The 25,461-nt window shown below is 42.8% G+C and overlaps 1 protein-coding gene across 1 annotated transcript; it reads right to left on the minus strand.

The window, feature by feature from the left end:
- Positions 1-4,560: 4,560 nt before the first annotated feature.
- On the minus strand, positions 4,561-23,706 carry TUBA8 (tubulin alpha 8). The gene is made up of 5 exons (XM_045463710.1): positions 23,574-23,706; positions 13,352-13,574; positions 11,496-11,644; positions 8,172-8,852; positions 4,561-4,872 (listed from the first exon to the last, which is right to left on the minus strand). The coding sequence occupies exons 1-5, from the start codon at positions 23,574-23,576 to the stop codon at positions 4,579-4,581; spliced, it is 1,350 nt and encodes a 449-aa protein (XP_045319666.1). The 5' UTR covers positions 23,577-23,706; the 3' UTR covers positions 4,561-4,578.
- Positions 23,707-25,461: the final 1,755 nt, after the last annotated feature.

The raw sequence follows: 25,461 nt of genomic DNA on the forward strand, positions 1-25,461 counted from the left end.
CATTCAATTCAATCCCAATCAAAATTGCACCAGCATTCTTCTTGAAGCTATAACAAGCAATCCTAAAATTTGTATGGAACCACAAAAGACCCTGAATAACCAAATATTGAAGAAGAAGACCAAGCGGGAGGCATCACAATCCCAGCCTTTAGCCTCTACTACAAAGCTCTAATCATCAAGACAGCATGGTATTGGCACAAAAACAGACACATAGACCAATGGAATAGAGTAGAGAACCCAGAATTGGACCCACAAAAGTATGGCCAACTAATCTTTGACAAAGCAGGAAAGAATATCCAATAGAAAAAAGACAGTCTCTTTAACAAATGGTGCTGGGAGAACTGGACAGCAACATGCAGAAGAATGAAACTAGACCACTTTCTTACACCATTCCACAAAAATAAACCCCAAATTGGAAGACAGACCTGAATGTGAGACAGGAAACCATCAAAACCCTAGAGGAGAAAGCAGGAAAAAAACCTCTCTGACCTCTGCCGCAGCAATTTCTTACTTGACACAACTCCAAAGACAAGGGAATCAAAAGCAAAAATGAACATTTGGGACCTCATCAAGATAAAAAGCTTCTGCACTGCAAAGAAAACATCAACAAAACTAAGAGGCAACCGACAGAATGGGAAAAGATATTTACAAATGACATATCGGATAAAGGGCTAGTACCCAGAACTCACCAAACTCCGCACCTGAAAAACAATCCAGTGAAGAAATGGCCAGAAGACATGAATAGACACTTTTCTAAAGAAGACATCCAGATGGCCAACAGGCACATGAAAAATGCTCAACGTCACTCCTCATCAGGGAATTATAAATCAAAACCACACTGAGATACCACCTCACACCAGTCAGAGTGGCTAAAATGAACAAATCAGGAGGTAGAGATGCTGGAGAGAATGTGGAGAAACAGGAACTCTCTTGCACTGTTGGTGGGAATGCAAACTGGTGCAGCCGCCCTGGAAAACAGTGTGGAGGTTCCTCAAAAAGTTAAAAATAGATCTACCCTATGACCAGCAATAGCACTGCTAGGAATTTACCCAAGGGATACAGGAGTGCTGAGGCATAGGGGCACTTGTACCCCAATGTTTATAGCAGCACTTTCAACAATAGCCAAAGTATGGAAAGAGCCTAAATGTCCATCAACTAACAAATGGATAAAGAAGTGGTTTATATACAAAATGGAATACTATTTAGCAATAAGAAAGAATGAAATCTGGCTAATTGTAGCAACATGGTTGGAACTGGAGAGTATTATGCTAAGTGAAATAAGTCGGGCAGAGAAAGGTACCATATATTTTCACTCATATGTGGATCTGAGAAACTTATCAGAAGACTGGGGGGGAGAGGAAGCGGGGGGTGATTTACAGAGAGGAAAGGAGGCAAAACCTAAGAGACAAATACTGAGAACAAACTGAGGGTTGTTGGGGGGTGGGGGAGAGGGGAAAGTGGATGATGGGCATTGTGGAGGGCACCTGTTGGGATGAGCACTGGGTGTTGTATGGAAACCAATTTGACAATATATATATTATATTGGGCCATACTTTTGTGGATATATATATATATATATATATATATATATATATATATACAACTTTCACAGAAAAAAAAGTTCAAGACCCAGGACTGCAGGTGTTGGAGTGAGGAATGCATGTGATTATATATGCTGCCATTATTAGGAAGAACTAAGAAATACATTGAGAAATTGGGGCAGAAAACTAAAGAGAATTTCGCTACATATTATATTAACTATGGACTCTTCTAATTCCTGGGATAAAGTATTTAAAAGGTAAAAATTGATATATTTTTTTTGTAAATAAAAGTGACTTGGGAATCCCTAAAAGCTGGCATCAGGATTCAAGAGCCTGGGTAATCCAAACCCAGTGAGCTAAACAAGAAACCTACAAAAGGCTGTTGCACAATTATCTAGCATCTGCCAAACTTGATTTACAACCATAAGAAGCCTCTAGCTAATTCCCTGCTAGAGAAAGAATTAGTAAACTGCCTATCTCAAGGAATGGTAGAGAATCACCCACTTTCCTATTTACCCTCTTCAGAGGGACACCTAACTCCAGTTCTAAAAGTCAATAATCCTGGGGCGCCTGGGTGGCACAGTCGGTTAAGCGTCCGACTTCAGCCAGGTCACGATCTCGCGGTCCGTGAGTTCGAGCCCCGCGTCGGGCTCTGGGCTGATGGCTCAGAGCCTGGAGCCTGTTTCCGATTCTGTGTCTCCCTCTCTCGCTGCCCCTCCCCCGTTCATGCTCTGTCTCTCTCTGTCCCAAAAATAAATAAACGTTGAAAAAAAAAAATTTAAAAAAAAAAAAAAAAAAAAAAAAAAAAAAAAAAATAAAAGTCAATAATCCTACTTCATGAAGAGAGCCATAAAAGTTGAACAGGACTGGAGGTATCTAACCCCATGATTGGCCAGGGATTTAACCACATGAAGAAAAATAGAAGAGGAGAGATGGGGTGCCTGGGTGACTTAGTCGGTTGAACGTCCAATTTTAGCTCCAGTCATGATCTCATGGTTAGTGAGTTCAAGTCCCACATCGGGCTCTGTGCTGACAGCTCAGAGCCCAGAGCCTACTTTGGATTCTGTGTCTCCCTCTCTCCCTTCCCGCCCCCCCCCCACTCTCTGTCTCTCAAAAATAAACAAACGTTAAAAAAAAAATAGAGGAGAAACTGGGGAAAATACATCCAAAGCCCCTACACATCATCCCTGAAACTTTCCTGTAGCCCTATCCCCCTTTATTCATACCTCTTAAACAGCACTTCTGTGACTGCCATTCCTGTTAATTTAACCTAATTCACATAGATCTAGAGGAAAGGAACATACCATAAGTTATTTACTATCGCCTTAAACCCTGACCTTGAGGATGTATAATTTTCTCCCTAAGTAGGTGACAGTTATACACTCAGGAAGTCCTTTGAGGCTTATCTGAAATCCATGGGTAGGTCTCTCAACTTCTATCAAGAGGGAATATGCTCCTTCCTGAGTTCCTGACCCTGCTTCTCTAATACATTTCTTTAACAAATTTGTCTACACAGCTATGCAGACACCTATGGGACTTGGTGCAGGAATGATCCTCAGTCAAGGGAGGTCACAATGGACAGCAGAACTGGACCTCATTGGGGTTTATTTAGCACCATGATCTCCTTCATAGAAGAGCAAGAAAGTAAGGTCTCTCTGAAAACAATCCTCTAGAAGTGATCAGAATTATTTCTTACCTACTCTTCCTTTTTTTGGAACATTTTATTCTATCTTTCTGAGGGCTCCCAAGGAATATACAACAAAAATTTGGGGAAAATCAACAATTAACAAGGTGTGCATCTAATACATAGGGACCTACTGTGTGCCCAACCTTGGGTATCTTGCCAGTAGTAGTTTCTTAAAAGCAGCTTTTTGATTTTCCTAAAATCCTACCAAAGCTGCCAACTTCAACTTCAGGGAACAGATGTATTAACTCATCCTCTCTTTTGTAAATACATTTTTTTTCTCCCCTATTCATCATTTTATGAAGCAGCAGTTGGAAAATGGGCACAGATATCAAGGCATAGAAATCATGTAGGGTAGACAAGAGAATAGAATTGGTGATCCGTGTTATCTGAGCTCTCTATGAGCAACATATCCACTCTGTAAACTTCAGTATTTTCATCTACAAAATGAGCAGAATATCCATTTTGAGATTGTTGGGAGGATTATAGATAAGGTATATGTGTATAAAAACTATAGTATATCCTACTTAAAACCTTCCAAATGTTTGTTTCAGTTAGAGAAAAATCTAAACTTACCATAGTCTATCGGCTAAATATGCTCTGGCCCCAGCTTGGCTCTTGGATCTTATCTCCATCTCACACTATTCTCCAGGCACACTGACCTCCTTTATGTTCTTCAGACATTCCAATCTTGTTCCCACATCTGTGTTTTGCTCTATATCCGGCATCCTTTGACTTTACGTGATGGCTCTCTCCTGTCTTTCAGATCTCCATGAAGCCCTTTCTGACCACCCAGTCTAAAGGAGCACCCCCCCCCCAGATACTTTCTCTCATCACAGTTGTTGTTGTTGTTGTTGTTTTACTTTATAGCAGTTAACACTACCTGAATTATCTCATTAATTTATTTGTGTTTTTACAAGGGCAGGAAATATGTGTGTATTGTTTCTCACTCTCTAACAGTGCCACTTCCTTCCTGGAATCTTCCCAATGCCCAAATCTTTCCTTTCCTGAGTGTTTCACCATTCCACAGCCAGGAGACTATGCTTTGGGGTGAGCGTAGCCTAATCTATTTTTTAAAATCCTGATTAGGTCTCTTCACAAAGTGTAACTTGGCTTCACCCTAACCTAGAGACTCAGTTTTTTCATGACACAAAACTACTTTTACCCAAAGGAGGGTCTGAACAACTCAGCATCCATTTTCAGCCCAGTCACTCATAGGCACTGGTGTCATACACCTTATACACAAAAATTAGGCTAGGTACAGGAGTGTAGTCTGTTACTCTTGGAATAGTTAAATGTGCTTTGAGTGTATCAGCATAAATAAAGAGACACAACCAAGGGGAATGTGTATATTTAAAACTCCTCCCCTTCATTTTCTTCTTCAAATGAATCAGTCCCCACTTCTTCATAATCCTTCTCCAGAGCAGCCAGGTCCTCCCTGGCCTCAGAAAATTCTCCTTCTTCCATTCCCTCTCCAACATACCAATGCACAAAGGCTCGCTTGGCGTACATGAGGTCAAACTTGTGGTCCAGGCGGGCCCAGGCCTCCGCAATTGCTGTGGTGTTGCTCAGCATGCAAACAGCCCGCTGGACTTTGGCCAGGTCCCCTCCTGGTACCACCGTGGGTGGCTGATAGTTGATGCCCACCTGAGGAACAGAGAAAGAGGAGGGAAAACAAAAGAAAATGCAGAGCAGCCAAAGGACAACTCAAAATGGGGTTATCTTGGTAATATGATGTGGTAGCAAGACACAGTCATGGGTGTGGGGATGGGAGCAGGCCTGGATATGAAAAGATAGAATCAAAGGGTTGAAGAAACAGAGAGAGGTGAGTGTTGAAGATAAATCAAAAGTGAGTGGAACTGAGTACAGGCAAATTCAAGAGGAAGGGCTATGAAATCTAAAACTGCAAAAGACTAGCTGGAATTTAAATAAAAACTTAGAAAAAAATAAAGACTATGAAAGAAGAGGAGAATAGGGATGGTATTAGGTAGAAATGTAGTGGGGAGATTCAAGGAGACAAATGAGGGTAACGAATGAGATCAATATTAACGGGGGTGTACAATACATGGTTATCTTGAAAAGGAAAATAGATCCCCTTTTAGAGGCAAATTAATTTCTAGGCTTGAAGTTTATTCTTTTCCACGTGGTCATCTAAAGTTTTCAATAAATTTAGGGAAATTTCTCTGCCAAGGGTAAAGTGCTGTTTAAAAGATCATGGAAGTGAGATGCCTGGGTGGCTCATGTCCGACTCTTGATTTGGCTTGGGTCATGATCCCAGTTGTGGGATTGAGACCCACAACGGGCTCCACGCTGAACCTGCTTGAAATTCTCTCACTCTCTCCCTCTTTCCCTCTGGCCCTCTCCCCCGTTCACACTGTCTTTCTCTCTAAAATAAAAAATAAATAAATAAAAATTAAAAGATCATAGAGATATTCCAGAGCAATAAATTTAAAAATTCAAAAGGTCTTGGGGATTAATGTTAGCCAGTCCCCATGTCTCAGGGGAGTAGGCTTGTTAGAAGAAAAGCAAGGCCTTCAATCAAAGAAAGTGCATTAAAACCCTTGCCTGGACAAGCCTACTTCCCAAGATCTGGTAGCATGGCAAGGTTCTCCAAACTAACCTTAGCCCAATCTAATGTTAGGGGTACTATCTGAGAAGTCTCCCTTCTCCCCACACACATACCCCAAACCAAAGTCAATCTCAGGAACTGTAAGCAACTGGAAGAAGTCTGAGGGAACAAACTGTGATAATATCCATAGGACACTGAGAACATAGTACACCCAAAAAATAGCTCTCCTACCCAGGTCATCATGCCTTAAGTGTCAGCCTCTTAAATTCATAGCTTTAAAATATATGTCTTCTTGAGAGATGTAGGTGGGAATTGCAGCAGTCTATATAGCCAAGGTGGGTAGCCCATTAAATGAATTTAGAATTATCTATTATTCCTCTTAGACAAAAGTAGCATCTTGGTGGTGGAGGTGATGCTAAGATAGGGCAAAGGACCAAAAATGAGAAAGGGAAGGGCAAAGAATATAAACTTCACTGCATCACATATTTTGCTCAATCTGACCCTGACTAGAAAAAAACTTTGTGTCTGAAGCCAACTCTCCTCTCTCAAACAGTAATTATTCCTTCAACTGATTCAAGTAGGGACAAACACCCTTGGGAAGAATGCAAGAGGATGAAATTCAACAATCATATGCTTTTCTGAAAAGCAGCTAAAGATGCTGCACTACCTATCTTTCTGGACATAATCCCCAAACTTCAGCTTAAAATAAGAGATAGAAAGAGGGGCATCTCCTTTTGTTAACTTCCCCACCACCCTCACATCTCATTTTTTTCTTTTTTCCTATTCATTTTCCTACTAGCTTGTTTTATTGTTTGTTTACATTTAAATTTTTTAAAAAGAACTCCATATTTTGGAAGATCTTGATTGTTTTCACAGAATGACCAGAAATGACCCATAAAAATAGGTGTAGTCTTGGGGTGCATGGGTGGCTCAGTCAGTTAAGTATCTGACTCTTGATTTTGGCTCAGGTCATGATCCGAGATCAAGCTGCACTGACAGCACAGAGCCTGTTTGGTATTCTCTTTCCTTCTTTCTCTGCCCCTTCCTGACACTCACATGAATGCACACTCTTTCTCTCTCAAAATACATAAACTTTTTTTTAATGTAAGCAACATTATTTTTAAAAATGGGTGTAGTCTAGAGGAAAGATTGTGTATGTAGCTAGGAGTATAGCAGTGAGGAAGAATGCTACCAAAGGAGATTAGCTAGATCAAAGCCTCATAATGCAAACAGGTCAGTCAAGAGACTGGCAAATGGTGCCTTGTTTTTGTAAGTCCCACCAGGAAAACACAGAATGCTCATCTCTGTATCTCTACCAACTGGTACATCAACCCCTGGTGCTGAGTAAACCTCTGAATTATTAAAGGCATGACTGGGAGGTTACTAATTAATATTAATGTAAATGATGATAATTATTTTGATAGCAGAATCTGATTAAAGACCATAGGAACACAGGACAAAGTGGTCAAGCAGTTCACATGCATGAAGTGCCTTCTAACACTTAGAAGTTCACATGCATGAAGTGCCTTCTAACATTCAACATTCACTAGTCCTGAGATCCATGGGTCTTCCCTGGCTGTTGTATCTCCTTACTAACCCTCAGAGTCTGGCATTTTCCATACTGTGGACACCTGATCTACAACAGGCTTCCTCAGCTTCTGCTTACTTCTAGTTAATGGGAAATGTCAGGGCTTCACAAAATAAGTGATTCACAATCCTATAATAACCATAAAATTTCTTCCTCACTGAGTTAAGACTTACAGGGTGAACACTTACTTTTTCAAGATAAATTGGGAGAGAAACACATCTTTTATTAAAGGATGGGATTATATCTCTCTGATAATTTGAATAATTTGGTTAATTCCATTCTCTGATCTATTATCAGATTTCATCTACCTCCACCCATTCATCCTGTTCATTGCACTTGCCCACATGTGTTCTTTCTACCCTGTACACTCCTCCCTATTATAGAAAAGCTCTTTTCTTCCTGACCTTTGAGATGCTTATAGATGTTAGGGTAAGAGCAGTAGGAGACTTCTCCCTACTGTAGTAGTACCCCTCTGAATACTGCAATTGTCCTCCACTCTCTTTTCTTTTTTTTTTTTTCTCTCTCTCTCTTTTCATAATTCTTTCAAATAAAGTCTCTCTTTACCTAAAATGTATGAATGAATGAATGAATGAATGAATGAATGAATGAATGAATGAAATTAATGCTATCTTTGTCTTAAGCCCCTGTCCCCATATCATCCCATGAAATCTGAAGATCCCATGGAATTGTATGCCTAAGACCCTGGAATTTATACATCCTCCTTTCCCATCCTTGGTAATCTTCTGCTTCTCTAATTGTCTACCTCCTCCCTAAGTCATCAGCTCTCACCTTGAAGCCTGTGGGACACCAGTCTACAAACTGGATAGTCCTCTTGGTCTTGATGGCAGCAATAGCGACATTCACATCCTTAGGCACGACGTCCCCCCGATAGAGCATGCAGCAGGCCATGTACTTGCCATGTCTTGGGTCACACTTCACCATCTGGCTGTTGGGTTCAAAGCAGGAGCTCGTTATCTCAGCCACAGAGAGTTGTTCATGATAGGCTTTCTCGGCAGATATGATGGGTGCATAAGTGACCAGTGGAAAGTGGATACGGGGGTAGGGCACCAGGTTGGTCTGGAACTCAGTGAGGTCCACATTGAGGGCCCCATCAAAGCGGAGAGAGGCAGTGATGGAGGACACAATCTGGCTGATGAGGCGGTTGAGGTTGGTATAGGTAGGGCGCTCAATGTCTAGGTTTCTGCGGCAGATGTCATAGATGGCTTCATTATCCACCATGAAAGCACAATCTGAATGTTCCAGTGTGGTATGGGTTGTCAGAATGGAGTTGTAGGGCTCCACAACTGCAGTGGAGACCTGAGGGGCTGGGTAGATAGCAAATTCTAGCTTGGATTTCTTGCCATAATCCAGGGAGAGGCGTTCCATCAGCAAAGAAGTGAAGCCAGAGCCAGTGCCCCCACCAAAACTGTGGAAGATCAGGAAGCCTTGCAGGCCAGAGCAGGCATCTGTCTGGAGAGAGTAGAGAAGGGGAAGAAACCAGAAGACATGTTTATGAGAATACCCTCATGTGAACAAAGGCAGGCAATCCTCTCTGGCTGCCCCACTCCACTCCTCAACATTTTTATGTAGGTAAAATTGAAACAGCCTTGAAGAAGTAAGATAAAAGGAGATGGATTGATCTTGGGAGCACTAGCTGAAATATATAGGGTGGCAAACTGCACATGTACATGCTACGAGGTATGTGGAAGTTTCTAGCCCAGTGGCTTGGTTGAACCAGGATTAAGAGTTTCAGAATGACAGTGGTTAATAACCTTACTCTTTGAAAGCCCCAACTCCTTCTCCATTTTCCCTGCCCTTGTCATTGGTTTTGTGGGAACTGCCAATTATATATTTCAGCCCAGTCTTGAAAGGTGGCTCTGGGTACCAATTTCAAAAATATAAATGGAATCAGAGAACCTGAGTTTTAATATCAATTTTACCATTTCCCAGTTGTAAAAACGTGAGCAAGTTATTGAACACCTCCAGACTTCTGTTTCTTCCTGACTAAAGTAGGGCAATAAAAAATATTCATCTCACAAGGATATTGTGATTATGAAATGAGATAGCATAATATGTTGAGCAAGGACTTGACACATAGTAAGCACTCAATGTTAGCTCTTACCAGAACTAAGTGAATTCAAGACACTTTTCCAAAGAAGACATCCAGATGGCCAACCGACACATGAAAAGATGTTCAACATCACTCATCATCAAGGAAATACAAATTGAAACCACAATGAGATACCACCTCACACTGGTCAGAGTGGCTAAAATTAACAACTCAGGAAACAGCAGATGCTGGCGAGGATGTGGAGAAATGGAAAACCTCTTGCACTGTTGGTGGGAATGCAAACTGGTGCAGCCGCTCTGGAAAACAGTGTGGAGGCTCCTCAAAAAATTAAAAATAGAACTACCCTACAACCCAGCAATAGCACTACTGGGAATTTATCCAAAGGATACAGGAATGCTGATACATAGGGGCACATGTACCCCAATGTTTATAATACAGTGTTCAACAATAGCCAAATTATGGAAAAAGTCTAAATGTCCATCAACTGATGAATGGATAAAGAAGAAGTGGTTTATATATACAATGGAATGCTATTTGTCAATGAGAAAGAATGAAATCCTGCCATTTGCAGCAACGTGGATGAATCTGGAAAGTACTACGCTAAGTGAAATAAATTAGTCAGAGAAAGACAGATATCATATGTTTTCACTCATATGTGGAACTTGAAAAATTTAACAGAAGACAATGGGGGAAAGAAAGGGGGAAAAATAGTTACCGAGAGGGAGGGAGGGAAACCATAAGAGACACTTAAATACAGAGAACACACTGTTGCTTATTGGAGGGTTGATGGGGGGATGGGGAGAGGGGAAAATGGGTGTTGGGCATTGAGGAGGGCACTTATTGGGATGAGCACTGGGTGTTGTATGTAAGTGATGAATCACTGATTTTACCCCCAAAACCAAGAGCACACTCTATACACTGTATGTTAGCCAACTTGACAATAAATTATATTAAAAAATAAAAGAAATAAATAAAACTAATTTCAATCATGAAAAAAAAGGAACTAAAGGAATTCATACAGTCTTAGAATTTTCCCATTGGGTATGATCTATGATGCTGGTTCCGAACTTTTGGGGCCCATAGACAGCTTTGAGACAGACAACCCCTATGAGCCCTCCACTAAACAGAAAAAGTGAACATATACAAAAATTTGGTATCTTTAGCTCTCCAGAACCACTAATCAAGTCCAAACATTTCCATTGTAAAGATAAGGAAATGAAAGCTCAAACAGACAAAGTGACCCACCCCACAACTCAGAACTTTCTAGTCAAACCAACCTGATTCAAATCCTAGTTGTGTGACCCAGGCTAAATTATTAAACCACATGCCCTCAATTTCTTCATCTATAAAGTACAGGGAAGTGACTTCCTTTGTATCATTAAGGGAATTAAGTGAAGGAATATATTCAATTGACATTTGTAATGTCATTTGTAAGTGCTCAAATGCATCAATGATCTCTTCCTCTTTTCTTCCAAGCTAAATTCTTTGTTAACTTAGGCTTCCAACAAGCAAACATCAAGCCTTCCTTATACTTAGAATTTCCCCCAAACACTATCATAGAGCATCAATAAGAATTAGTAGAGGGGCGCCTGGGTGGCGCAGTCGGTTAAGTGTCCGACTTCAGCCAGGTCACGATCTCGCGGTCCGGGAGTTCGAGCCCCACGTCAGGCTCTGGGCTGATGGCTCAGAGCCTGGAGCCTGTTTCCGATTCTGTGTCTCCCTCTCTCTCTGCCCCTCCCCCGTTCATGCTCTGTCTCTCTCTGTCCCAAAAATAAAATAAACGTTGAAAAAAAAAATTTAAAAAAAAAAAAAAAAAAAAAAAAGAATTAGTAGAGCGTCAGCCTATAGGGTAGTCCATGATGTCCAGGTGGAGGAAGAGGCATCATCCTGTGAATGTTTCTTACAGAGCACAAGCAGAAATTCCCAAATCGTAGGAGTTCTGTCCCGTAGCCAGGGGTCATAGGCCTCCACTAATCCTGTTCAGGCTTAGGCCTATCCATCTTAGCTTGATTTACCAGATCCTCACCTTTGTTAATACTTACCAGCTTCCGTATGCGATCCAGCACCAGGTCAATGCTCTCCTTGCCCACTGTGTAGTGGCCCCGGGCATAATTGTTAGCTGCATCCTCCTTTCCTGTGATCAGCTGCTCTGGATGGAAGAGCTGGCGGTAGGTTCCTGCCCGAACCTCATCTACCAAGAGATGGAAACTATCAACTCTTCCAACCTTGTTTCTAGAGGAGATGCATCCCTCCCCATTAAATAACATAAAACACTTTTCTGGGTCTCCATTTCCTCTACCTATAAAACTCTACTGAGGTAAAACCAGACAACCCCATAATAAATCTGCAAAATCTTAAAAGAATGCAAGAGTAACATAGGCACTAATAGAACCAGAAGTCTGTGACTCAAGGAGGCAAAGAGAAGACAACTGCTCTGCTGGTTGGAACTTTTCAAAGCCTTAGATTCACAACGTTCACAAAACACCAAAGTTGATTGCCCCTCCTTCTTTCCACTTTCACCCCTCAGTCCCTTTTGTTTTTTCTTTCATGCTACAAAGTTACCCAAAACCTGAACTCAATTTCACTTGCATTTAAATGTCCCAGGGAGGGGTGCTTGGGTGGCTCAGTCAGTTGAGCATCCAACTCTTAATTTTGGCTCAGGTCATGTCCCCAGGGTCGTGGGATTGAGCCCCATGTTGGGACTCTGTGCTAAGTGTGGAGCCTGCTTAGGATTCTCTCTCTCTCTCTCTCTCTCTCAAAAAATGTTCTAGGGATACAAAGAAAGATTCAAGGTGATCTTCTCTTTCAACAATAGTCTCACCATAACCTAATATATGTCAGGCATTAGAGATATTTTAGAATGACAATGAAGCAGAGCTATGCTCTAGGTTCTAGAAGAGTAGGAGTCCTAGAGAGAGTGGCTATTCCGCTCACCTCCAAGGATCTACACAAAGTGGACATATGGCTGACCAAGATGTATCAAGCCCCAACTGCATGCCCTCTTTTATTCATAGTTCCTCTACACCCCCCCCCCCAAGGAAATCACCCATTTGCACAGTAGCCTGGTAGGGTAATCTGCACATTTTGTATTTGTATAAAGTACAAAGTACAAAGTACAAGATCGTGTACCTGTAGTCTGTTGCCTCTAGAAATTAGTGTTCAGGCATTACAGACATTTGCCCAGATATCTCTGTGAAACTTACCCATCCCTTGCTTGGTGAGTCAGCCTTGAAGCTGAGGAAATCCTGATGTTGAGCTGAGGATTGACTCAGGAGTCAGACCCAGGGGGAAGTGATGGTGGGGGCAGAGGGGGATTTACAGGAAAGGTGAAGCACCAAAAATCCTGCTCCAACACAAGTCAGAATTCTTGTTTTCTATGATCCAAAAGAGGTTCAGTCTAGAACTACAGCAACCTCTGGCTATAAGAAAATATGTCATCTGTTATTCTATTTTGTGTGCATGATACTACAAGGTTACACCACACCCATGAGAAAAGACTGTAATTATTATAGAATCAGAAACCTATACTTTGGGAAATGGACTATTTGGAGACTTCTTATAATTTCTAAAATTATTTTTTATTTTTGCTCTTGGTTTATAATAAAGAATCTTGACAATTTGGATCTTTCTCAGCAGATTTAAGGGGGTTAAGTACAGGGTATTTTGTTCTGCATAGGTTAGAGCTGTAATGGGGGAGCAGGGATCTGTGATTACTATTGTGAGACTCTACAAGACTGTGGAGATTTCAAAGAGGTAACAGAAGTCATGTGCAGTGGGAAGGTTCTGGTTGAGCCACTCCCATCTTGCAATTAGAGATTCTGCTTCCTTAGCTACCATGAACCAAAGCCTCTGCAGCTTCATGTTGTTTTCTGTGGAAAGGATCCTAGCCCATACTCACCGACAACAGTAGGCTCCAAATCTACCATAACAGCCCGAGGCACATGTTTCCCATTGCCAGTCTCACTGAAAAAGGTGGTGAATGAGTCATCGTCATTGACCTTGCTGGCCTGGACACCAAAGGTGCCATCTGCCTGGATGCCGTGTTCCAGGCAGAAGAGCTCCCAGCAGGCATTGCCAATCTGAACTCCTGCTTGACCCACGTGGACTGATATGCACTCCCGCTGTGGAGAGAGTGAAGAATCAAGGTCAGAGAGTCCCAGGCCTTGGTCATGCCCTTGTGTTATATCCTGCACATCTGAGGACTTGTCTCTCCCTGGCATTCAATCCTCAAGATCTCCATCCCTCCAACCATGTCATCTAGAACCAGATGGGAGTCTGAAGTGTCAAGTGTCTGAGCACCACTGCATCTGGACTGAGACTTGGCTCTGAGGAAGAATCACAGTTTTGTGATTTGCTCTAAAGTTTGTTTTTAGGGTTTTCCTTTGTGCCAAGAAAAGGAAAAAGGGCAGCTGCACTGATAAAACAAGAGGCTCATTCCAAACCATGAAATTCCTATACTGATGAAGGAGGTCAAAGGATGAACCAATGATATGAGCAGAAACTCTGTAAATTCACTACCATACACAGTGGCAGCATTCATATTCATGCCTAGGCCCTAATCATCCTGGACAGCATCCTCTCTCTCTATACTCTCCCCATCTCCCTCCCTTCCTCCCTCTCTCTCTCTCTCTCTCTCTCTCTCTGTCTCTCTCTCTCTCTCTCTCACACACACACACACACACATACACACAGAGTCTCAGAATATCATAGAGCAGATAACGCTCATGGAAGGAATATACTTTCTAAGTAGGTATCATGTCTTTAGTGTTCTGGTTATAAATGTAGGATGAAGAAAGGATTGTTACACCAGCAAGGAAAAATTGGGAGTGTTTAAATTAGGCTCTTCCTGAACTGAGAAGTTGGAGATTTTCTTTGTAGCCACCATAACCTGCTCCCTTATCTATGTCAGGCCACATATTAAAGCTGACCTTTAGAAAGTCCTTACTTCCTGTTACTCTGGCGTGAAGCCACCACAACTTGATTTGTCCTAGTACTAATGGTTGAGGATGAGGGTGTGTGTGTGTGTGCGTGTGTGTATGAGAGAGAGAGAACAGAGAGACAATGAATATGTGTGTGTGCTTGTGTAAAGAAATTGACTATGGGGTTTTACTAGGAGGTATGGCTTCATCACCTCCATATATCCCAACTGTGAGGAAGCAGTGGCCAGCACAAAGTGGCTCTGTGCCCATGGTGCCCGCAAGAGCCTAGCAGGGAAGCATGTGCTTGGTCTGTGTGTTTCTATTCTTATCCATGACCCAACCTGGCATTTTCTAGAACTGAATAAACCAAGCCAGGAGCAGAGCCTCCAGAGAATGTGGCTGGGCATTGAAACACATGGAGTCAAAGGGAACTTGGAGGTTCTTTGGTCATGGGAGCAGGGCAGCTACCCTAAGTAACACCTCAAAAATCCAGAGGTGTTAGGACCCATTACTCCCTAATTCAATTTTAGAACTGTGTCCCTACCCTACACCTGTCTCTATGCCCTTGCCTTAGGGAGCACAGAGCACAGATGTTCACAGCAGCCAAACTGGAACATAGCCCTATCTGGAAATACAACCCAGCTATATTTCCATGAGTCTGGTGGCCAGAGAAAGGCTTCACTCACAAAGTTGTCCATACCCCAGGGTTTGAATTTTGCCTTCACAATTTACTTGCTGTGCTGTGTGAATTTGGCTGAGTTACTTAACTTCCCCTCATCTTAAAATAATAATTTAGCCATGATTATTGTTGTTTTTGCCTTAGCCATTATCATTTTCTTTATGATACTACCTTGTAGCTTTATTCTCCACACAGAGGAGGCACAGGTAGAAAGTTAGAGACCTAAGGTCCCCATTCCACTCACCTTTACTGTGAGGTTTATTTTCTGCCTTCACCTTATGTCTCAATTCAGACCTTAAAAAAGCACCCTACACCCAGGAACCACCCCCAAATCAGTGTAGTATCAATCAGTCCACATCTTTCACATCCATGAAGACATGACTTCCTAAGGAGGTGTCTAAAACTGAGGGGACATTGGAGAGGCCTAAAAGGAGTCTGATCCTGTGTATCATCCTTCTAGGTGACAGCATTCTCTGTGGCTCTGACACTCAGCCTTCTGAACCTTGCCCCCCACCCCCAACCACCACTCCACTCCAACTATCTTCTGGGCCTATCTGTGATGCTGTCTGCTTTCCAGTCAGCCTTCCCTTCTGGAACACCCTGAGATTTTCCAGCAAGAACACAGGGATATTTCAGAAATATCAAAGATCATATGAGGAAGAGTAAAGGCTCTTTGGGACCAGAAGACTACCAATATGTTGATATCAATGATATCATCCTCTTTTGATATCCCCTTTAATATCACACACACTAATAAATATGCCAGTCTTCACAAAATCTCTCTCTCTCTCTCTCTCTCTCTCACACACACACACACACGCGCGCGCGCGCGCGCGTGCGCGCCTTAGGAAGAGCTATTTTCCCTGTTAAGATAATTTACAAGAGTAATTAGAAATACAAAATAGACTCCAAAATAACTGACAGTCTTCCAAAACCCAAAAGTGGCTATGCTAATCAAGAGAAAATGAAAATCCCCCAATGCCATTCCCCACTAACAGAACCAGAGCTCCTGGGAGAAATAAAGAATTCTAAGTCTGGGGCAAGCAATGTACAAGATGAGCCCAGAAAATTGTATGGTGCCTGAAAGCACAGAAGCTAACACAGACTAGGGTGATGTCAAAAGTTATCTCAGAATCAACTTGAAGAGGCTCCCATTGCCAAAGATGAGACAATATGAGCATCAAAAAGAAAAATAATGGTACTTGATTGAAACAGGGTATATATGTAAAAATCCACAACTCCTTGGGGTGCCTGGGTGGCTTAACCAGTTAAGCATCCAACTTTGGAATTTGGCTCAGGTCATGATCTCATGGTTCATAAGATCCAGCCCCATGTCAGTCTCCACTGGCAGTGCAGACCCTGCTTGAGATTCTCTCTCCCTCTCTCTCTGCCACTCCCTGGCTCACTTTCTCTCTCACACAAAATAAATAGATAAACATTTTTTTAAGTCCACAACTCCTTAGTGTTATTTAAAAAAAAAAACAGAAATGAAACTCATTTGTGCCCATTCAAACAGCCCCGTTGATGAGGGAGAACTAAAGAATCCCAACTAATCAATGAAAAGGATAGTATATCAAGAAATGTTGCCACATTACAGTTCCTAATTACATAATTGATTTGGATAAGGATGCCAACACCATTAAGTGAAAGGCTGATTGGAAAAGAATTGGATATTCATATAGCGCCAAAGAATCACTGTTACTTACAGGTTACGGGGGTGGGGGGAGGTAACTAACAACAGTTACCAGCCTAACACTGGGATCAATCTTAACACTACCAATAGTGAGAAAACCAGACATTATAGACCTCTTGATGTGATGCAACATAACATACACAATACCACCCATGAGGGGTTCTTGTCAAAAATACTCAGCCTTAATCTATTAAACACTTTAGATTTAGTTTCCGCACTTTAGAAAACACAAGGATCAGAGTGATGTTAACTGGCATCATGAGAAAACAGTAAAATAAATCCAGAAGGTGAAACATTCTACAGGACAACTGATCCAATCTTTTCAGTTCATGAAAAATAAGGATGATAGAAGAGATCGTATCTTTGTTCCACATCAAAGGAACTTAAGAAACATAACATTCACATGTAGTATGTGCACTTTGCCTGAATTCTGTTTTGAACAAATCAAAATTATTTGGGGGACAAATATAGAAATTGATTAATTTTGTTAAGCATGATAATGAAAATGCAGTTAAATATGACAATTTACTTATTTTTAGTAAGTAAATTTCTAAAGCATTTGGGGCAAAACGTCAATGAGTCTGTATTTTACTTTAAAATACTTCAATAAATACAGCAGGCAAAGTAAATATGACAAAAATTATTATTATTATTATTATTATTATTATTATTATTATTAAAGCTAGCTAATAGATGCATAGCTCCATTATGATGCTATTCAATAGCATTTGAAAAGTTTGAAAATTTTCATACTAAGAAGAAAATAATTAAAGAAAGGAACGAGGAAGAATGGGAGTAAGGACTCCACTCACCATAATTACCTTATCCTGAAGGGATCACGCTCTTCCTGTCCCAGTTCACTTGGTCACTTATTCAACTAACATTTACTAAGAACCTAATTTATCAGAGCACTGAGCTATCCTTCTCCAGACACTCTACCCAATCACCATCCCCATCTTCCTGCCTGGAAGTTCTACATAGATAAACACAGAGCGGACCCAGGCCTTAGGAGGCCACCTATCATGTCCAAGAAAGGTCACCTACCTGGGATAACCAGGGACGTTTTGCCAACTCCAAATGTTTAAGATACTAGAATTAGACTGGCCTTGTGGATCACCAAATAGGATTCCCTTCCCATTTCACAGATTAAAACTCAGAGGCTCAGAAAAGTAAAAGGACAGATTCAAGATTTCACAGTTCTTTAGCAAGAGCCCAGACTGGAATCCAGGTCTTCTGACCTCAGCTGAGTTGTTTCTTTTACACCACACAACCTCCTGCCTCACTTGCACTCTGAACTTCCAGGGCCCTGGGTTGTGCCAACATCTATATCAATGCAAGCCTGATAGTGTATAGCCAGGCCAAGCTTGTATAGCAAAACTCCAAACAGAAAAAAGCTCCAGGGAGAGAGAAACTGAGAATGTCTTATGGTGGTAGCCTTTTTGAAAATGGGTCATCCTTCTCTGACAGAACCAATGATCTGTTTCTCAGGGCTGGTGTGTGCAAGGGGAGGGAGTGGGTTGAGGTACAGAGTAAGCTGACCCAGCAGAGGATATTTAAGTCATACATTTGCTCCAAACTCAGATTTCAGATTCCCCTCTCTAGCCAATCAGAGCTCATGCTTTCTCTCACACACTATTTCTCTCTCTCAGTTCTATTTTGAATCTGGGCTTATAGAGCTCAGACCACTTCTGCGCCCTGGGTATGCTGTAATGGAAAGGGGGTCCCCTGTATGCTACTGGACCTCTCTCCCAGCAATCTAGGGGGTGAAGATGAGGGAGACAGAGAGACCTAACAGAGGAATTCCTTTCCTCAAGAAAAGTATGACACACCCTTACACAGACCTAGCGCTGGGATAACTACAAAAGTTACCCACTCTGTCCATTCCTGCAACAAATATTTATTGTGTTATTATGTACAAAAAGGTACCAAAAGGTACTGAGCTAAGTCCTACTCATCCTATTCATTAAATTTCACTTCTTACAGGAAGTCTGGAAAACCACAAAGTAGCAAAGAGCCCTACTATGTGCTCCTGTAATCCTCTTCTTCCCTATTGTTGCATTTATCATACCACATTATAGTTGCTTATTCAGTTCTGTGACTTTCCTAGCAGAGAGAGTAAGTTCTATGAGGGCAAGGAACCCTTGTTTATTCACTACATCCCCAGCATTAAGCACAGTGCTTGAATGTACTGGGTGCTCAATAATATATGAATGATTAGAATAAGAACTCTATCCTGGGGGCCGGGGGGTGTCTTATAATCTATTTGACAAGAGAGTAGCCAATGCCTAAAAGACAATGGGAGTTCAAAGGAGAAAAAAACAACTCTGGCTTGGTTTCCTGGAAGAGGAATATTTGCAGAGACCTTGACGAATTTAGACATGCCAACATGATCATTTTAGTTGGGCTTAGGAGCGTGGTGAACGAGAGGCAGGAAATTTTAGGACAGGTCTCGCCAACCGCTCAGTTAGCCTGAAGTGTCGGCTCATGAAAGGCAGAGTAGATGAGAAATCTGTGCCACCTACTATCATCTTCCTTTGAGAGGGGAGCCTATGTTTTGCAGAACATCAAAAAAGAAATTCTAGAACTTTACAGCCCTTTTATAATTCCACTATAAGAAACCTTTTCTTATATCAATCTTATATCATTTCTATTTCAATATTAGTCATTCCCTTTTGTTTTACTGCCAAAAGACTAAGATCAGCTCTAGGATCCTCTGTAGAAGGAGGTTTTGTAGCTTCAAAAGTTATTTTGAAGTACCATGAAACAGTAAAACTGGCATATTGTCTAGGAGAGGAAATAACACAGACCAGCAGTATATGCCACATGAAAATCTGAGACCAGTCCACATCCCCTGACTACCAATGTGGTCAAATGTCACACAGTTGCTTTCAGGAAGCATATTATTACACCAGATTATGTCTAGTTGTCAGGCTGGGCTAATAAATTACCTATATTTTAGGATCTAGGTCAGAGATAGCAAACAAAAAGTAGATCCACAGTGTTCTGGAGGAATAATTAAAGAAGAAATATTATTTGTAAAAGATTGAATTATCTCTGCTCAAAGCCCTTCAATTAGAGCACATTTGGAATCCCTCAGAACAAAGAATAGATAGCAAGCCAGAAACAGTAAGAACAAAGACTTGACCTAAGTTAACATCAGTAAGTGAAAGTGGCTCAAGAGAAGGGGCTCAGATTATAGGTACTGCAGTTAGGGCAGCAATAGGGATGACATAGACCAACTTTAAGAGTAGCAGGCATGTTTGGTAAGTAGACTCCCAGTATTAGAGAGACATTAATGTCAGAAGGCCCTTAAGCTTTAGCTGACTTCGGGAGCAAGTGTGAGAGACAGTTAAAGAGTTTTAATCTGATGTACACTGCCCACTCCATTTTCCCATTCTCTTCCACAGTTCATTCTCTGGGACAAATTCTAATAGCAAGACACAGACAGAGGAAATGTCAACCACAAAGGCCACAGATAGCACAACTGGTCCCTTGGTGGCCAAAGGGAAAAGGAGCAGTTGGTCTACTTCTGCCCCCAAGATTCCCACCCCCCCCCCCATCACTGGTCCTGAATTCCCCAGCTATTTCCCCCTCAGAACTTATTTTTAACTTTTCATCTTTCTCTCAACGTCACTCAGGAGCACTCTCAGAAAAGACACTCAGCAACAGCATTAGCCATTTAGCTCAGGGCCTGACTTGAGCTTGGAAGCTTCCTATGAAAACTCCTCCTCATTTAACTGGCACCTTTGCCCAAGCCACTGCCAAAGGAAATTCTGTTCATCTGGCTCCTCTGCTGTTCATAGGCATGTACCCCACTACCTCTGGGGAAACCTGCACTTTGTGATGGGAAAGGCAGTGCAGCAGTGACTCCAGCAGTGCTCTGAGGTCAGAACAGAAGTACGGACCCTGCAAAGCTCAGCCATGCCTGCCTGCAAGGGGGCAGTTGGCAGAGAACTACAGACACGGAAGCAGTGTCCACCCCACCCCCATTCTCCCCTCCCCTCTAGCTGTCCATTTTTGCCACGAAACAGGCTCTTTGTTGCCACTTTATGCCTATTCCCATCCAAACTGGTGCTCCCCAGTTCAGAAGGAATGCAGAGAAGGAGGCTATACTGCAGATGTTCTCACCTCCCAAAAAAACCACATACACTTTCTCTGTGCTCTGGTATCATTGACATGGTCTTGGCTTGGGGCACTTGACCAGGAGTCTCCATAACACTTTTCCCAAAAGATGTCATAGTCTCAGTTCCCAGGAGAACTGCTCACTGGAGGGACACTAGGAGCAGATGGGAATGCTCAGTTATAGGATTCGTTATACATTTCTTACTCAGAACCTACAGAAATGTTGTAGCTAATTCTTCTTAACACAGAGGCAGACTTCCCCTCAACCCCCACAAGGGAAGGGGAGCCTGGGAAATGGGTGCCTGAAACTTAACCTGTTGGAGGAAGTAAAGCCCTTCCTGCAAGGGTGGGATTCTTTGGGTTCTAGGTTTATTAGATGTGTCGTTCTAGCCTTTAAGGAATGAGTCAAGAGATTTTTAAAAAGAGGTTCTATGAGTGGGAAATGGTCAATAAGTGTTTTCCCATTAAGACAATGCTATCCATGTGATTAAATATTTTAAACAGAACCTGCTATATAAAAGTCAGTTTCAAAATAAAAGATACTCTCTTTTCAAAATATTCAACCACAGGTTTTCAGTTAAGCAGCCACTTTTAAAGTACAGTTTTACTGTTTAGAATTTTTATTTCCTGGATATTTTTAGAAACTTGCCTATTGAAAATACATCAAAGTTTGCTCACAGGGCCACATTTTTACGATCCTTGACTCCCTTATAAGCCTACTTTAGGCTCCACACTGAGAGTCACTATGGCATTCAGGTCAGTATTAAAACATGCACGAGAAAGCACTTTGAAAATTATAAAGCACTACATACTAGACATAAATATTAAATATCAAATCTTGAGTATCCTGCCTAGGATTTGCTTAAAAATAATGGGAAGTGAGCAAAGGGTGAACAAATATGAAGCAAAGACTTGTCATAAGAAGATAATTGTTGAAATTGAATAAGGCATATACAGGAGTTCATTATACCGTTCTCTCTCCTTTTTATATGTTTGAAAGTCTCCACAATAATCCTGAGAAACTTAACAGAAACCCATGGGGGAGGGGAAAGAAAAAAAAAAGAGGTTAGAGTGGAAGAGAGCCAAAGCATAAGAGACTCTTAAAAACTGAGAACAAACTGAGGGTTGATGGGGGGTGGGAGGGAGGGGAGGGCGGGTGATGGGTATTGAGGAGGGCACCTTTTGGGATGAGCACTGGGTGTTGTATGGAAACCAATTTGACAATAAACTTCATATATTGAAAAAAATAAAAAATAAAATAAAATAAAAAAGAAATTCTCCACAACAAAAAGCTTAAAATAGTAAAGCTAGGGGTAGCCTTGCAATTTGAGCCATAACCCCTCTTCATTTTGTAGATGAGAAAACCAGCCCAGAGAGGTTAAATGACCTTCCTGAAGTCACATAGCTAGCTAGCTACAGAGCCAAGAGTCAAAATTCTCCTCTGGGCTTCTTCTTTGGCCTCACAGCAGGGGCATCAGGCAGGAGTGGATTCCTTTGGCCACTATGGCCCCCAAGTTCTTCAAGCTCCCAGGTGTGTCTGGGAGCATGCTGGTGAGAGGGGGCTGCTGGCAGACCTCTAGCTAGGAACAGCAGAGCTGGAGCCAGAGCCAGAAGGCCCTGGGCACTTTCCAAAATGAGCAGAAGCCAGGGGAGGAGGGGAGTTTTTCGTCACTGACACCTAGAGCAAGAGTGCCCAGAGAACCTGACCTTGGCTTATGAGATTTGCTTATTCTGTCCCCCTCCCCCACCCAACCTTTCCAACCTACCTCCCCGCTGCCAAAATGGCAGGGCTCTGAACAAGGAGGTTCTGGGTTTTCAGGCGTTCTGGGAAGTGGATTGGGGACGAATTTACCCACCCCCGGGGCTCCAGGTGGCCCGGGGCGGGAGGAGGGGAGGGCGGATGGGAGGGATTCTAGAGGGTCTGGAAAGCCCCTCTCCAACGAGTAAGATCTGCATCTGCAAAGAAGGTAGATGTGGGGGAGGGAGAAAGGAGCCGCTGCTGAACCCCTAACCACGATAGTAAACAAAAAGAGAAGTGTGAGGTCCCCTGGCCTTCCGGAGGGAGACTTCTGTGTGCCAAAGTCCTTCTGACTTTGACCGCTGGAAAAACGGGAGTTGGCGTAGGTGCCAGGTGTCTGGGAAGCTGAGCGCGCTCAAGTTTAAGTGCCCCAAACCCAAGCAAATGTCCAGAGACAGTAAGGAAAACGACCTCAAGCCTAGGGAGACTGTGACGTCTTTAGTTCTCTGTCATATTTTGGGGCTCTGTCACATTTCAATGTGTTTAGGGACTGACTGCACCCACTCCCCTAGCCGCCCGTGCGCAGCCCACCCATCTGGAATCCCTGGACTGTCTCCTACTTAGCCCACTCTAGTCTCTGAGCTGCCTGTCTGGGGATCCCTCAGAATCTCACCTCTTCTGCGCCGGCTTCCCATGTCCTCCCTCTCCTCACCTGTGTGCGCAAATGTCCCTTAGGTCCCTTTGAGGGCCGACTTGTCCCAGGTCTCTATATCTAGGGTACTGACACGGGCTGCCGTCCGCCAGAGGGTACGGACCCCGCGACCCTGAGCTGACACCCCAGGAGACTTCAAGGTTTGCAGATCCAAAGCGATGGATCCGTTAGCCTCCGCGTAGATATGGCTCTCGGCTGGGTGCCAGCCCTACGCCCCAGATCCCCGGCCGGCGGCCCCAGGCCCTGGAAAAGCTCACCATCGCGGCTGCTCTCCTCGCCCGCTCGCCTCCCAGCTGGGCCTGCCCACCCCAACTGCTCCAGATACAGCCGCCTCCGCTGTTGTGACACACTGGGTGGGAGGGGGCCAGGGACAGACATGCTGGGCCAGCAGCTGCCCTGCAGCATCACAGTGCCCAGGGAGGGGAGGGACTGGGACAGGTCACAATTGCTCCTCTCCGCCCACCCACGGCTCAAATCTCTGGGCACCCGCGGTGGCCCCGCCCCGCCTCTGGGTCCAGCTTCAGCTGGGTAGAGCACAGCGCTGTGGGAATAGTGAGGTTGGGTTCCTGGAGGCTCCAGGAGGGAGGCGGTCCTATTACCAAAGGCACTCCTACACTCTGTAAGATTGGCCATTATAATTCCAGCTGCTTAGGAAAGAAATGTAAACGTGCTGCTAGACAAAATGTTCGCCATTCCCCCAAACTTTCATTGTCTTCCAGCTGCCAAACACCAGCTGCCAGGAAGGACTGACCCAGGCAGGAAAGGCACCTGGTTGGGATTTAGTTGACTGCAGTCACCCTAAACCCAGGACACTGCTGGGCTCATTGGAAGGAGGAATAGCTCCAAGCTCAGCTCTGCTTCTCATGTGCCTATGCCTGTGCCTGAGCAAGTTGTTGAGCCTCTGCTCTGGTAACCTGTTTCTAGCTCCATCAAAGCCCAGGTGGTCACTGGAGAATTAAATGAAATAACATACATAAAGCCATAAAGCTCCTGGTACACAGCAGGTGCTCAATACTAAAGCTGTTTCTGTTTCTACTGCTCTGTGTGCATGACTTTCACACCATTATTTTCAAATCTCTTTCTTGATCCACTTATCATTACTCCCTCTTCCTACTTGTAAGCCCAGAATGTACAAAATGATGTCAGGGTTCTGGCTGCCTCTTTGCCATTGTGGCCTTTTGGTGGCCACAGTGATGTTGAAGGGTAGTAGATTTCCCCTACTTTCTAGATGGAGAGGGCAACTGGGTCTGGCCTTGGTAGGAGCCCCTCTCTTTGTACTTCATATTTTGGCCACATTATTAAACCTCCATTCACTTTCCCCAGCAGAGGTCAATCCCTGCTGAAATATGAAATCCACTCTCCCATCCCACTTTTCCCAGGCACCTGACAACCAATCATCAAATCACTCCAAGCAAATTCATAGCTTTTCTGCAAGAAATGAGCTGCTTTGACTAGAGTACTAAATTTTACCCACTATTAAATTATGAGCTGAACTGTTGTTGTCTGTCTTATAAGATCCTAAAAACTGAGAATCATGATTAAGCTAACTCCCAAGCACATGGTAAATGCTCAGTAAAGGCTAATGACTATTACTAATTATATATTTCTTTCTCTCCTAAATTCCCATAGCATATTCCATTACTTCTTCTGTTATGTTTATCCCTTTCTATGTTGGATTCTAGATATGTGTGAGTGTGCATGTGTTTAAACATTTCTACAAATAGGAACACCTTAAAGGCAGGAGTTATGTTGTCCTCCCCATCAAAAGTAGCTAGTTGAGTGTATCAAAGATGCTCAATAAACATTGCTGAATAAACTGATTTTTCAAGTTCCCTTTGTGAACCAGCAAATATGTTATGAATAGGTTCTTAATGTCTCAACATAGATAATGACAATACTAGTGATTACAATAGCAATTTATTGCTTTTCATTATCATGATGCCCTTTGAACTCCATCCTCTTTCCCTTTATTAGGTTTGGGATGGAGGAAGCCATGACTACTCTATAAATGCTAGATTGTGCTTCCTAATTCCTGTGTTGAAGCCCTAATCCTCACTGTGGCTGTATTTGGAGATAGGGCCTTGAGGGAGGTAATTAAGGTTAAATAAAGTTATTAAAAGTGGGACCCTAAACCAATAGGACTGG

This window comes from Leopardus geoffroyi, chromosome B4, assembly GCF_018350155.1.
Source record: "Leopardus geoffroyi isolate Oge1 chromosome B4, O.geoffroyi_Oge1_pat1.0, whole genome shotgun sequence".
NCBI lineage: Eukaryota > Metazoa > Chordata > Mammalia > Carnivora > Felidae > Leopardus > Leopardus geoffroyi.